We start from the raw sequence: 14,131 nt of genomic DNA, 5'->3' as shown, positions 1-14,131 counted from the left end.
AAAAAAATTCATCTGGGGCCAGCCCAAAGCACTTGTCCAACTTGAAATAGAACAGTTCATTTTGCTTTCAAATCTCTTTCCAACCTTTGAAAGAAAATGTACATAAACTTCTAAACCAAAACACTACTTTGAAGTGTAAGCCTCAAGTATTTTATTTAGAAAATGTCAAAAGAAAACATTTCGGTATGGTTTTCTTTTTTTGAGCCATCTTGCCTGACAGAAACTACATCTTTATTTTCTTTTGGTCAGTGCTTGCTTGTCCCACACCTTTCCCTTGGTTGTAAGGGAAACCTCCTCTGACTTCTACTTCCTTTGTCAGTTCAAAACTGACCATGACCCACCATCTTTCACACACCCACAAGTTACAGATGCCCTGCAAGAAAATCTATGAAGGAAATTCTGCAAAATGTGCTGTGTGGCAGTTTCGGGGCTCCAGCTTCTGAGTTTTCCATGGGAGAGTCTTCCAGGGGATGGTTTTCAGGGCTGGAGAAGCTAATAAATAGTTTACTTAATTTTTACACTTTTGTGGGCAAATGGGTTTTTATCTGGGTTTAGCCCCAGTGTGGAAAGCTTGAGAGATTGATATGACATTTCTGGGTAGGGCAGCTCAACAAGGACACTGTGGAAGAGGCCTAAAGGCAGTGGAAGAAGGAAATAAGTTAATTATCCATTTGTGAAGAGATTATATCAATGAGGAACAGCATGTGTGGTTCAAGGTATAGTCTCTGCTGATAGTCACGGAAGAAAACATGTACTTTTAGAGCAAAGTCATGTTATTCTGTCTGAAGGCACAATCTTTATAAATCTCTACTGGCACCTAGATAACTCCTATTACCTTCCACTGACTGTGAAGGGAGCTGGGTGTAGCTTCGGGATAGACTGTGCCTGTCAAAGTTCAGTGAGATGAGCTCTCCATTTGGTGCTTAATTCCCTCCCTTTGCTTTCAGCTGTCACAAGTTCAAGTGATAAGAGAAAGGATGTTGGCCAACAGCTCTTGACAACATCATCCCACAAAAAAGAAAATATATATCCTACTGAATACATCAAAAGGTTAAACCCCTAACACTGTAATGTGGTACCAAATTCTGGCTGGCTGTCACTGTTGGGTCACTTCCACTTTGACTATGAACAGGTATGTAATTCATACATTGTGAGATGCAAATGAAAGTGTGGAACAAAGTAAACCATGTTGATTGCATCTAGTTTGGCAGGTAAGATGGGTCATATGCCAGTCTAGTATGTGAATTCCCACAAGAAAGCGTTACCATTTCAGCTCACATAAACTTTGTTCAAATTAGGTGTGGATGGATGCCTTTATCTTGAAATCCCTTTTGTGTGAGAGCAGTATGGGATAGCTTAATGTCACTTCAGTGTTGTCTAACCACAACAGCTGATGTAAGACATGTTGAGACTACTTTTGGACTATAATTCTCATTTGCATTTAATTGATGAAGTTACCAAGGTAGATCAAGGTATATTTCCTGCCAACATTTTTCCCATATTGTAGTATCCATTTATGGGATGTCTTCTAGATATCCTTTTAGCAAGCAGTTTTGCATTTGTGTCAGTAGGCACCAAGCAGCTCTCTTCTGAAGCACTCTGAAACTGCTGATGCTGCAGAGCACTGTTTGTGCTCAGTGTGCCTATGGGGCAGCCAGAACACAGTGCTCTGAGTTTTCAGTAGCAACTGCTGCCTCACCGTTTGTCTCCATCTCATCTCAGGGAACAGAGTTTGGGACTTTTCACCAGCAGCTGTCCAAGATGGGATCTTGTCTACAGGCATACTGAAGCTGAATCAATAAAAGAAACAAATGATTCTCGTAAACGATGCTATTTTTCCTACCACCCCCCATAAGAAGGACTGACCTATATGCTCCCTGTTAAGCCCTGGCCTGGGACACACTGAAATAGCAGCCTTATGGTAAAGAAGCATGTCCTCAGACCAAGCTGTCATCCTTTCTGGGTACAAGAATACAGCCACTGGCCCAGCAGCCCCACAGGCACAATATGTGTCATCTCCCTTGCATTTGAGTAAAAGAGAAAAAGCTCTATAAATGGCAACATTTGAGGACCAAAATATTTATTATAATAAATTAAAGAATAAGCATTTACAAAACAATCCATCTGCATATAAATATCACAAAGCAGTTTTAATTTCATAGTTCACTTAAAACCCTTTGGTACAGCTTCATAAATACGTTTCCTTGGATAATTTTCAATTAATATATATAAATAAAAGTACTGTATTATTATTACGTTAAAATAAGTTACCATTAAATAAGAATGACACAAATTATTTCTGAATTACTCTGAACTTTTCAGATAAAGGTCAGAAGGGGGCAACATATGCAAAAGAGATTTCCAAGTAAAAGGCTCAAAACATCCTGGCTACATATTGTTGCCTACCTTGACCAAAGCTGATTCACATGCGTCAAATCTCAGCATATAAAATACAGAAGTAGTTGGTTTATTCCTATGGAGATGAGGAGGACAGGGGCGTGCCTTTGAAAATACCTAATGTCCTGTGTTGAAATGGAGCCACAAACACTGTCCTGGAGTTTTCCTTTTCAAAGCAGGCAGCAATATGCACCCTGTCTGTGCCCACTTAGTTTGTTATTATTAGCACAAGTGAAAAATATATTGCATTGAGGGAGAGGAGGGGAAAGGGAGGGTATCCACAGTATTATAGCAAGAGTTTTTTGGAGACATGTCTTCAAGGCTGATCTGAAGACCTGAAATTCTTTCAGTTTTTCTTCTTGTTCCCTCCCTTCTTTGGGATATCAGTACAGGCATTTTCTATGTAGTCAAACAGTAAATCCAGTTCCCCGATGGCTTTAGTCTTTCCATTGTCTCCCAACTAGAAAAAAGCAGAATGTAAGTTTTAGCATCTCGTTATTTCTCAGAAAATTAAAATTAGGCTTTTCACAGAAACTGAATTGAAAACTTATTCTCCTTATTCTCTCAAGTAGTTCCGTTAGTCATTATTACATAAGATATAAACAAGATCATTCTAATCTAGTCTAGCATATACAGTTACCTGCAACCTGACTTCTGAAGCTTTAAATTACCATAACATGTGCAGATACTTAAAAAGTGAAGATCTGGAAGTGGAAACATCACTAATTCCCTCTTTAATGGACATGAAGGCTTCATCTCCCAAATAATCTCCGGAGTTTGTTTCATAATTAGGTTAGCCTTAATCCAACTAAAATACTGGAGTTTGTAACAGTTCTTTTTAAACGTTAGGAGAAAATGTACCTCTTTCATTTTTGTCTTCATTTCTTCCAGGTTCTTTTCAATGTGCTCTCTGTGTCCTGAGAATTTCTAAAATAAGACAAAATCCAGGTGTAACAGTGGCAGCTGTACGCAACAATGTGCTGCTTTTTTTTCCCCACACACACCTTTCTATCAACCTCGAGTTTGATATCTTTGATCTGAGGTTTCCTTTCATATCAGTGCCTCTTGCCACTGTTTGCAGCATTCTGAGATTCAGGAGCAGTGACAAGAGTCACAACTCAGAGCTAGGGAATGAAACACAACGCTACTCACACATCTGCTCAGCTCCGAGGTCAGGGATGCAAAGAACTGTACCACCTCTGAAGCGTATGGGTACTGGTCCTTGACCTCGGTGAGGAGGACATCTTTCACTATGATCTCCACAATCCTCTTCATCATGTAGCAGCGGTTGTTTTCCTATGTATGCAAGTAAGAGGTCATGTTAACTCATGGCAAGAGATCAGTGACCGCTGGAGAAGGTTGAAAGACCAGTCTTTACGCCTAAGGGTGTAAGGCTTACCTTGACGTTAACATAGAGCTGTTGCCCAATGAGCCTGTTGTCCGTGTCCTCATCCGAGACCCTGGCCTGAGAGCAAAAAAGGGAAATGTCAGGTGGGGATGGGAACCTTACGTGAAAATTAACAATAAACCCTAAGGTTTTCATCATTAACAGAGCAGGTGAAATGAGGGAAATGACACCAGAGACAGTTTGCTACAGGTAGAGAAGCTTTGACATTTTGACTGCTTCTCCCCTGCACTGGCTGAGATTCAAGGTCAGTATCACTGGAAAATAAATAAGCAGAATTCTGAATCCCTGTCCCACTCTTCAACATCAGATGTCGTAGCGGTTATGATGACTAAATCAGATGCCGCAGGTGGCCGACCTCACGGTGGCCCACAGCACTGCTGGGAAGTGCTGCAGCACTCGACGGAATACACCAAGTGGGGACCCTCGGTGTGAGAGCAGCCAAGAAACCTGCCCAAGCAGAGCACTGCAAGATGCCCAGGGAGCTGCCTGGCCATGGCTGGAATCACGGGCAGACCCAGCTCCAAATGGACAGGACAGACAGAGAAATTTAAGCTCAAGTTTCACAATTGTCCCAGTCTAGCAGCAGCTGCTTGAGAGAAGGAGCTGTGCTGTGCCAGGGACTGCCTTTCCCTTGGGGAGAAGGAGGAGAAGAGGCAGCAGTTTCCCTTGCCTATACAACCAGTGAACAACAGACCCACTCCACACGCCCAAGCTCTGCCTTACTCCAACCGCATGTTTTCTTCTGGAGAAAGGCATAAGAAAGAGAGAGGAATGCCAAAGGTGAGAATTGAGGGTACTGGTGGAGAAGGAGGCCCTCAGATCCCACATGAAGGATATGCAAGCTACTGTACCATTTTAGCCAAGGTGTAGGTGCGATTCCTGATGTAGGGCTGGAAGTTGAGCTTCCTGAGCCTGCAGGTATGATGGTTGATAGAAGCCACCCCTGCCCCTTTTGGAGGCAGAGGGCTGGTGAGAAGAAGAGGGAGAAGGCAACAGCAGCAGAAGAAGACCCATCCTAAGAAGCTCTTGGTCCAGATCTGCAGGGAGGCCATGGCTCACGATCCAAAGTTGTCTGTCGCAGCAGGTTTCAGCTACACTCAGCACTGATGAGAGAGAGCAGAGTTAGCATCAAGGAAAGTAGGAAAAGCAAAGTGAGAGAGGCACAAAGGCTGCAAGACTCACCTTTGCAGTGATTCTTGGTGTGCTCTGCAGGAGGTGACGTGCACCTTATATAGGGCCACCAACATCTCTCTCATGGGTTTTTTTTCCCTCATAGTGGTGGTAAATAAAAATGACATCAGCAACTCTCTTACTTTCCAGTATCCTCTTCTGAGAACTACCTAACCACTACAAAACCCACAAATACAACTTCAAGGCCATTAGAATCTTCAGTTTCTTATAAAATAAACCAAGTCTTAATGCAGGGCGAAACAGAGGCTTTTACCTGGACAGGAATCCTGAATTCTCTTTGCATAAAAATATCTGAGAATTGCATGGGTTTGTGCCTCTTGTCCTGATTGTAACAGTCTAATTGGATCAGCAATTTTACAGCGGCTAATGTAACTTATGTAAACTTTTGTTCATAGAATCATAGAATCATTTAGATTGGAAAAGACGCATTAAGATTGCCAAGTCCAACTATTAAACTTGCAGCAAATGACTGGTGCTCTGCTGCTGCTCACTGGAACACAGCAGTGGTCAGACCCAAAGGCTGCATCAGACCCAAAGCACTGACCACCTATGTTTCCTACCCTCAAATAGCTTTTCCCACATAGTGGCCCACTGGAGTCACTGGTCATCAGTCCATCACTGTGCAAACCTCTCTGAGAGATCAGAAACTGCACAGGACCAACACTGCCTTCATCACATGTGTGATCTCCAAGTTCCCATTTTCCAAAAATTATCCATATTCCAGGCTGTAGCTGGGTGTAATTACCAGAGGTCATTAGTGGTGGTCATGCACTTACTTATCCATGTGATTTCCATGTTCCTGACCCTTCAGACTGAAAAATTATGCAGGGTGCCAAAGGGAAATTGTGCTCTCTTTAGAGAGTAATTTGCAACCCAGCTGTAGACGGTAATGCATGAGGACACAGATCTGGTACAAATGCAAACTCACCCCTGGTTGCCTAATACCCACAAGGCACACAGGTGACAAACGTGAGAAATAGGAAAACCAAAGCTCCAGCTCTGCATCTAGGGGTGAGCATGGGCAACCCTGGGGTTGGGTATCACCACTTGTGGCTGAGGTTCTTAGGACAAGAGCCATAACCAGCCTTACACCATGGGCTGAAATGCACAGCTCTTTTCCTTATTTCTGAAAAGAAAGAGGTAAAGGCTTGCTGGCACCAGGTTTGTGCTTTAGCCTCCCCTGATACATCCACATCATGAATTAATCTCTCCATGCCTCAGTCTTGCCTCAGTTTCCCTCAGATACCTGTCACATCAGCTCTGTACAGTCTGTGCATTTGAAGCTGCACCCCATCACCCTGAAGCCATCATCACCGTGTCTGTTCCCATGCCCGGTACCCATTCCCATACCCAGTCTCTTACAGCATCCTGACTGCAACAGGCAGCAGGAAGCAAGTCTGGACCCAGGATGTCAATAATGTATTTCACACCCCAAATATGTATAGCACCACAAAGCTATTCAATAATATGTTTATAAACTCTTTTCCATAATTTTTTCATTTGCCAGGCTAATAGGCCCAGTGAGTAAGCTGGTTAATGAGAAGACGGGAGGTTGAGTTATACTTAGACAAAAGACAGGCATTAAAGACCAGATGGAGAAATCCAATCAGGAAGGCTGTTTTGAAGGACTGTCGTCCCCTGAAGTACATCCCCACAAACTCCTCTCCAGGTGTTAAACACAGTCTGATAACCAAAGTCTGCTTCTAACTGAGGTTTTCTTGCACTCCTTCACCAGCTCATCAAGCAGGACAGAAGTCCCAAACCCAGAACAAAAGCTGTGAACATGCATTCAGACCCTCTCTGGTCCAGATCCCCTGTCCTTCTGCCCTTCTGCCAGATCCCACCTCTCTATTCCTTTGGTCACTTACTCTTTCAGACACAAATACAGCTTGCATGACCTCTTCTTGTGGCTCCAAACCCATGGAAAGTGTTCATTACTTGCCTAAGTATTTGTGTCAGTCGCAGCTGTTCAAAACAATGAAAGAAGCCCATCTGGCAACAAGCTTCCCACACCTCCTGATGGACATTTAAACAACATCAGGCAGAGAGATGAGGAATTTGATACTGAATCTTTCTCCTGCCCTCTTTTATGCAGTCATTACGGGATCACTTCTGTCTGTCTTCTCTAATATGGGAAACCATACATTTGGGACATACCTATTTTCATAGAAAATATTAAGCTAGACTTGATAAGGCTCTCTTTTTCCCATTTACATTGTTAGCAAACTCTCTTGATCATGCTATTTTTTGGCTGTGCCATGATGTCCTCCTTCTGAAACTTTAAAAAAAGCTTTGTTTCAGTTGTTAAGTATTCCTCTGTACCTCTGTCATTCACCTTTATTTTCCAGACCCTGAAATGCTGAAATGCGTATTAGAAGTTCATTCATTCATATTTCACACTATGATATTCCTAAAGCCTTTGCATTATTTAACCTTTTGTTTGCAGCTGAGAGTTATAACAACCACGTATCTTCCGTCCCTCTAGCCTGCTGTATGTCCAGCTCAAAAATTAACATTCAAAATCTTGCTGGACACTAATTTTAGCAGACCTTATGGTTTCTGTGCTCACCAGTCTACTCCTGGCCTCCTCCCAACCGCCTTCCACCAGATGGCTGCTGGTTCTGGAGGTACCACAGTTGTGGCTGCAGTTATTCCTTGTAACATGTCAAGAGAATTTCTTTGGAAGTGGAGATATGCTTCTCATTCCCAGGGTCTGTTATATCTGTTATGTGATTTCTCTGAACAAGGGTGTGACAAGACATTGCTATCACCTCTTCTGCCTAGCTCGCCACAGCCTGGTTGGGAGATACACATCCAGCATTTCATCCTCCGCAAAGATGGGCTAAAAGCCTGCACTATTTCTAGATCTTACTCCAATCTTCAGCTGAAGTCTAGATAGGGAGGAAGGAATCGGGAGGTTTTCTGCTACAGTTGAAGAAAAATTTCTCTCTTGTCATGTTTGAGGAGGAAATACAATAATCTTCAAAAAAATAAGGTCTTGAGCCAGTGCTGAATGTGAAGCTCAAGGAACTCCCCTCCACAAACAGGCTGTTCTGAATCGTAGAGCTGGCAGAAGAAATGAGTGGAAGGAAAGCTGCATTTAATTTAAAATGTGGTACTGTGGCTGAAACCATAACTGGTGGCTCTTTGAGGAGCAAGAATAAAGTGGAAAAAATGCATCTGAAGAACATGTCTTAAAAGAGCAGCCTTTCTCACTAATTCTTTCCTAGGTTAACATTGTCAAGTATACTAGCAACTGCTACGGGAACTGGTAATTTAGTAATTTTGCTTTGAGCCTGAACGATTGATGTCTTGTGCTACATGATAACGCCAAGCCTTTCTTTATAAAACAAAGTTCTCTCGAAAACAAGCAAACAAAAATGAACACTCAGAAAGACCTCTCCAAGCTCAGGTGGGGCCAAAAAAAGTAATCTTCCTCTTTAGTTTTATGACTTTTTCTAGGTTTAATGATATTTTTAATGTTTAAGGTTAGTAGCTATGCTTTTAATTGAAAACTACCAAAGGCCTCTGCATATATACCCTACTATAAAGTACCCTCTGCATTGTTTTGTAAGTACAATTAATAAAAAAAATAATTTTTTTCACAGATCGTATTTTCTCCCCAGTGCTATCCCAAGAGTCAAACCTCTACACTATCACTGACCTCAGCAATAAACTTTAAAGTGTAATTACATGGAGTTTCCCTAATTCATTAAGAAACCATAGTGGTTAAATATTCTCGACAATGACTTCTTGACCCATATTCAAGACAAAGGATTTTTTGAGGAGGACTGGAACTCTACATGAGATCTACCTCAAAAGCCACAGACGCTTCCTTCTTACTTTGAATGAGGCTGCAGGTGAATAACCAGTACTGTACTTCGATGTTCATCTGTTGTGTATCATTGCCAGCATGCTGGCATGTGGGAATTTTCTTGCGCTTCAGTACGTTTTCAATCAGCTAGGACTATATTGCATTATTAGAAACATGTTCAGGATCAGAAACCTTGCCAAGATCAGGCATGTGGAAGAGTGAACCTGCGTATCGTCCTCTTGGATCTTTTACCTGGCAATGAAATTCTTCCCCCTTAAACATCTGTAGGAATGGACCACAGGTCACACAATGCCTAAAACTAAACACACAGTCCATAGGAAGACACCCTCAACTCAACAAAAAGGTCATGCTCATCCCCTTCATTTTGCTCCAGCTCACTTGCAAGCTCGTTCATTACACTTTATTTCAGTTGTTCTCTGCTTTTGCCTAGGCTTTCAAGCTTGAAAAGATTAAATCAAACTAAAAATGTTTCAGCTCAAGCTCCAGTGGAGCCTTGTTTTAGTCAGCTCTCTGGTCAGCAACGAAAACATCAGTAATGGAAGTTGGTTCTTCTTTATAAAACTTCCAAATAAGCTGTTCTGTAATTCAGCCATTCATTATGGAAACACCTGAGTACACGGGCAAGTGTCTTCTTGGCTTGACCATAAAAAATGGCAGATGGGATTCATTTTCTATGGAGGAATTTGTATCAACACAGAGACTGGGAGAGGACATGCAGCATTTGACCGTTGTATTTTTGCTTTTTTCATTGTAAGTTTAATGCTGTGTAAGATACTGTGAATCTTTTGTTAGGAGGAGTAGTATTACTAAAATTGATTAGCCTGGGAGCATTAGGTGACTTTGGGAAAGACTCTTGTGTCAGGTCTCAGTACAGACATTGCTGACTCAGGCTTTTTGCAGAGGATGTGCGACTCACCTACCTCCCCTGACAGTAACACTTTTGTTAGACAGTGAGTAACACATTTCCTCTAATTGTAACACTTTTGCTTATATGTCTGGTATTTCATCAAAATCTTTGTTTCTGACTGTCACTTGGTTCTTTTACATAATTTCTGGGTTTCCTAAGTATAAGACGCTATATAATAAACATCATAATTCTGGCATTTCTGAGGCTGCACCTAGAATCCTGTGTTCAGTTCTGGGCCACTCACTGGAAGAAAGACATTAAGCTGCTGGAGTGGGTCCAGAAATGGGCAACAAAGCTGGTGAAGGCTCTGGAGCACAAGTCTTATGAGGAACAGCTGAGGGAACTGGGGTGTTTAGTCTGGAGAAAAGGGGGCTCATGGGGACCTTATCGCTCTTTACAACTACTTGAAGAAAGGCTGCAGTGAGGTGGGGTCAGTCTTTTCTCCCAAGTAACAAGTGACAGGACAAGAGATAATGGCCTCAAGCTGTGCCAGTGGAGGTTTAGGCTGGATATTAGGAAAAATTTCCTCACTGAAGCTGTGATCAAGCATTGGAACAGGCTGCCCAGGGACGTGGTGGAATCTCCATCCCTGGAAGTGTTCAAAAACTGTGTGAATGAGGCCTTCAGTATCATGGTTTAGTGGTGGACTTTGCAGTCCTGGGGTAATGGTTGGACTTGATGATCTCTTTCAACCAAGTTGATTCCATGATTTCATATCACAAAAATCTAGGTGGAAGGAAACTAATAGTTTGTTGTGGTCTCAATTTTAGATTACATTTCAGGACAAAAACAAACAAACAAACAAAAAAAAAAAAACCCAAAAAAAACCCCCACACTTTGGTACAAATAACTTCATTCTTACCTCAGGAACATTCATGTAGTGGACATCCAAGAGAAAGCCACCCAGAGACACATCGAGACAACACTATACGGCTGCTACCAACATTATTACTGCTACCCCAGGACCACTAAAGTGGCAACTTTCATTGCAGTGCCAGGAGGATTCAGTGATTCATTAAAAAAGAAGTGTTAATGGAAGCGCAATACATGCTATTCCAGTGGTCCTGCCTCTGCAGACAAGTGCTGCCAACATCAGTAAAGCATAAACCAAAATTTTAATAAGACTTGCTGATAGGAGCCATCCCTTAGGTTATGCAGACAGGAGAAAAGAGAATTTAGATCATCTTGGTGCACGCAGCCTCACGCCATCAGAGGTACCACTATTAGCCCTTCCACCAAATGGCTAGTTCTTTTAATTCAGAGTGTGAAATCACATGCATTGTGAGACTGCCACTTTATATAGTGACCTACATATATCCAAGTACATCTTGCAAATAGTCAGATCAGGTGAACTGAAACTTCTGTGCTTCCTGTTAGTGTGGTGTGGTTACACAGCAGTGACTCATGACATGGCAAAGTGGAATTACTGACATAGTGTCTCTCAAAGAAAACCACTCTAATTGGGAACAGAATTTTGCAAGCTGGCAAATTCTCTCACAAGCAGTTACTCAGGTTAAGAAAGTCCCAGGATTGTGCACCTTGATTTACCTAGTCCCATCAGTTTTACCATGTAATAAATCCACACCACCTTAAGTAATTAAATAAAGCCATTTTGAAGGGAAGCAATGTTATTTCAGGTGAAGTACTTGTGCCCAGACACTGCCCACACACCAGCACTTGCACTGAGGCTCTGAGCTCACTCTCATCTCCCAAAGGTGAGCCCCTGGCTGCTCAGTTATTCTGTGTAATAGGGCTGCGAGACAAGGAGGTGACAGTTCTCATGTTGTTAACAGTAGTCTTCTAGTTAGTATCTGTCCTTAGGATGTCAACAGCCCAGGCCTCAGCACTTCCCCAGCCCAAGGTTATGTTATTGCCCATCTCCCAAGAGAGATTGAGTCAGTGAGTTTCCTGTTGGAGTGGGACTGTTGTCAAGCATGTGAGATTTATGGGGCCAAAAGGAGACCAAACAAAACAGCTACAGCCTAGCAATTACGATGCTGTTTTCCTGGGTTATCTGTTTTTAGCCACATGTTGTGTAAGCTAAAATACACAAACAGGCGGTAGCCAGCTTCCCACTGGAAACACAAAGAGTGTGCTCCTCACGAGAATACGGCTCTGGGAACTCATGGACCCACTCTAGCTGGAAGGGCAAAGCCTTGGCAGGTCTCCCCTGTCCGCATGAGAGACCTCAGGGCAAGACTGGGCACCCAGCTCTCCAGAATAGGGTGCATCGGCAGAGGCCTGTCCACATGTGTCACACCAACCCAGCACCCAGAAAGAGACGCAAGGAGCAATCCGGAAGTATGGGTTTTCCGGATCCTACTAGCCATTCCTCTTTTACTTCAGGTCTCAAAGTAGGTGCTTGGGAGACAACCCAGCACATACCAGTATTAAACAAAGTCACCTTGAGCAAAAGAATATTTCTAGAACAGATGAGGAGACACAGTATGTGTGTATATAAGATGTAAACAGAGTTAAAAGGAAAAGCTTTGAGGCCTTCACAGGCCAGTGCCTTAGTTATCTCAGGAAGGGTAAACTGCCATAAATGTAAATGTCACATTTACAAAGCTGGCATAAGCTTTACCAGCAGACTTTATCAAAACCTCTGAGGAAACTGGGGAGTACTTTAGTCGCCTTTTTCCCCTCCACTGCAGAACTGTCAGCACTAAGGAGGATTTGCTGTCACAACTGTACCACCAAACTGTCCCTGCAAAGAGCAAGCTCCTCCCAGCAAATGAGCGTAAAAGCTCATACAATTTTAATCCAGCCCCATGAATGGAATAAACCATCTAACAAAAGGTGTGTAAACTGTAAACATTAACAGGCGCTGATCCTCTTCCCAAAGGTCTCCAGGTGAGTCTTCTGCAGTTCTCAGTGTTCCACCATGACCAGACATTGCAGGACCATCAAGTGCTGTCCTTCAGAGCTTCTCAGGACTCTTCCCACACGCAGCATGTTTGGGATGCCAAGGTCAGATTTACTAGGCCAGCTCCCTCACTCCACAAGCTTCTCTAGAACACAGCCTGCAAACAGGTAACATCGCAAGGTCAGCTCACCTCCAACACAGATGCACTGTAACAAAAACCAGAATACTGAGGAAGCTCATTCACATTTTAACATGGAACTCCAGATATCCTTCTTCAACACACTATTAGATCAAAAAGCAAAACACAACCTGGAATTTTCTGGCTAGCTACCATCCGCTACCTGCTCTCCAGGTTTTGCTTCCAGTGTGATCACTGCTATGTGATTAGCACATTCCCACTGGATTTCAGTGCAAAGACAAAGAACTGACTGTGCCCCAAAGATTTAACTGCAGCTCCACCATCCTCCCCTCTCTTCCTGAGGTTCCTGTCTCCACAGGTTTGAGTAACTGCTGGAATTAGCACATTAATTTAGGTCACTTCAAATGAAAATTACTATTCAGCTTGTTTTCTTGATCACACATTTGCGTGCATCTGGGTAATGGAACAATTTCCCTTCAGGCTATGCTAAAAATTGGTCAACAAGGGCACAGCAAAGCTTCCACTTGCATCACATGGTGATGGGGCTCTTTACCGACAAATTTTACCAGACACTAAGAACTGCTCAGATACTAGAACATGAGGTGCCAGCTCAGCCTTGTGAGAACAGACAGATGTCATGAAGCAATACGGGGTTATGCGAACAGCACACACTAAATTGTTCAAAGCAGCTCTGTTTCCTGTCCCATCTTCAAGTGCTACAAATCTGCTCATAGAGTATTGTGGATAGTATTTAGAAATCCCTTTTTCCTCCACTACTAACTGCCAGAAATCAAAGACACCAAGAGTCAAACAAGGAAAACATCTTAGTACCTGAACTTGAATATGTAAGTGAAGGAGATCGCTGGTGGTGGGTAATTTCACCTCCCTTCCTCTTTCTGCAACACACACTGGGTTTCAGGCTGTGGCTCCTAGGTCCAGGGCAACTCGACACGTGCAAGGCATCGGTGAAGGCAAACCTGATTTCAGGAGGTTGTTACTCACTACATAGGGATCCATGACTAATACAGAAGGCATATGGATCTGTTCATGGAAAAAGGCTGAAAAATCCCTATACAACATACTCATCGTGACTTAAGAGCACTGGGCAGCCTTGGGACTTAATCCAGATTGTATGCGCCAAAACCATGCCTTGTTGCCTACAGCTTCCTTACAAGCAATCTAGCTCTGATGGCTAAAGAAGCTCGACTGCTTACATTTGTAAGGTTAATGACATTTACATACTTCACATTATGTTCCAGAACTCACATTAGTAAGGCATTAAAATTTCAATGTAACAACAAAACACTATTGCAAAACTAAGTCATTTTAGCAGGACTTTTTTTTATTAGATGGGATTATCCACAATCCCACGTGCGCCCTCAACTGGC

At 42.7% G+C, this 14,131-nt stretch overlaps 1 protein-coding gene across 1 annotated transcript; it reads right to left on the bottom strand.

Moving 5' to 3' along the window:
• Nucleotides 1–2,743: 2,743 nt before the first annotated feature.
• IL22 (interleukin 22) lies at nt 2,744–4,857 on the bottom strand. The gene is made up of 5 exons (XM_010013745.1): nt 4,657–4,857; nt 3,797–3,862; nt 3,550–3,693; nt 3,259–3,324; nt 2,744–2,857 (listed from the first exon to the last, which is right to left on the bottom strand). The coding sequence occupies exons 1-5, from the start codon at nt 4,855–4,857 to the stop codon at nt 2,744–2,746; spliced, it is 591 nt and encodes a 196-aa protein (XP_010012047.1).
• Between the last annotated feature and the right edge of the window lie 9,274 nt (nt 4,858–14,131).

The sequence above is a fragment of the Nestor notabilis genome, unplaced genomic scaffold (assembly GCF_000696875.1).
Source record: "Nestor notabilis isolate BGI_N333 unplaced genomic scaffold, ASM69687v1 scaffold7404, whole genome shotgun sequence".
NCBI classification, from domain to species: domain Eukaryota; kingdom Metazoa; phylum Chordata; class Aves; order Psittaciformes; family Psittacidae; genus Nestor; species Nestor notabilis.
Note: the sequence above shows the minus strand (reverse complement) of the source record. Positions and strands in the feature narration are given on the sequence as shown.

Coding starts and splice junctions, on each gene's coding strand:
- IL22 (XM_010013745.1), bottom strand. CDS start 4,857: ATGGCCTCCCTGCAGATCTGGACCAAGAGCTTCTTAGGATGGGTCTTC. Junction 3,863..4,656: donor CCTACACCTTGGCTAAAATG/GTACAGTAGCTT, acceptor TTTTGCTCTCAG/GCCAGGGTCTCGGATGAGGA. Junction 2,858..3,258: donor TGAAGACAAAAATGAAAGAG/GTACATTTTCTC, acceptor GCTTTTTTCTAG/TTGGGAGACAATGGAAAGAC.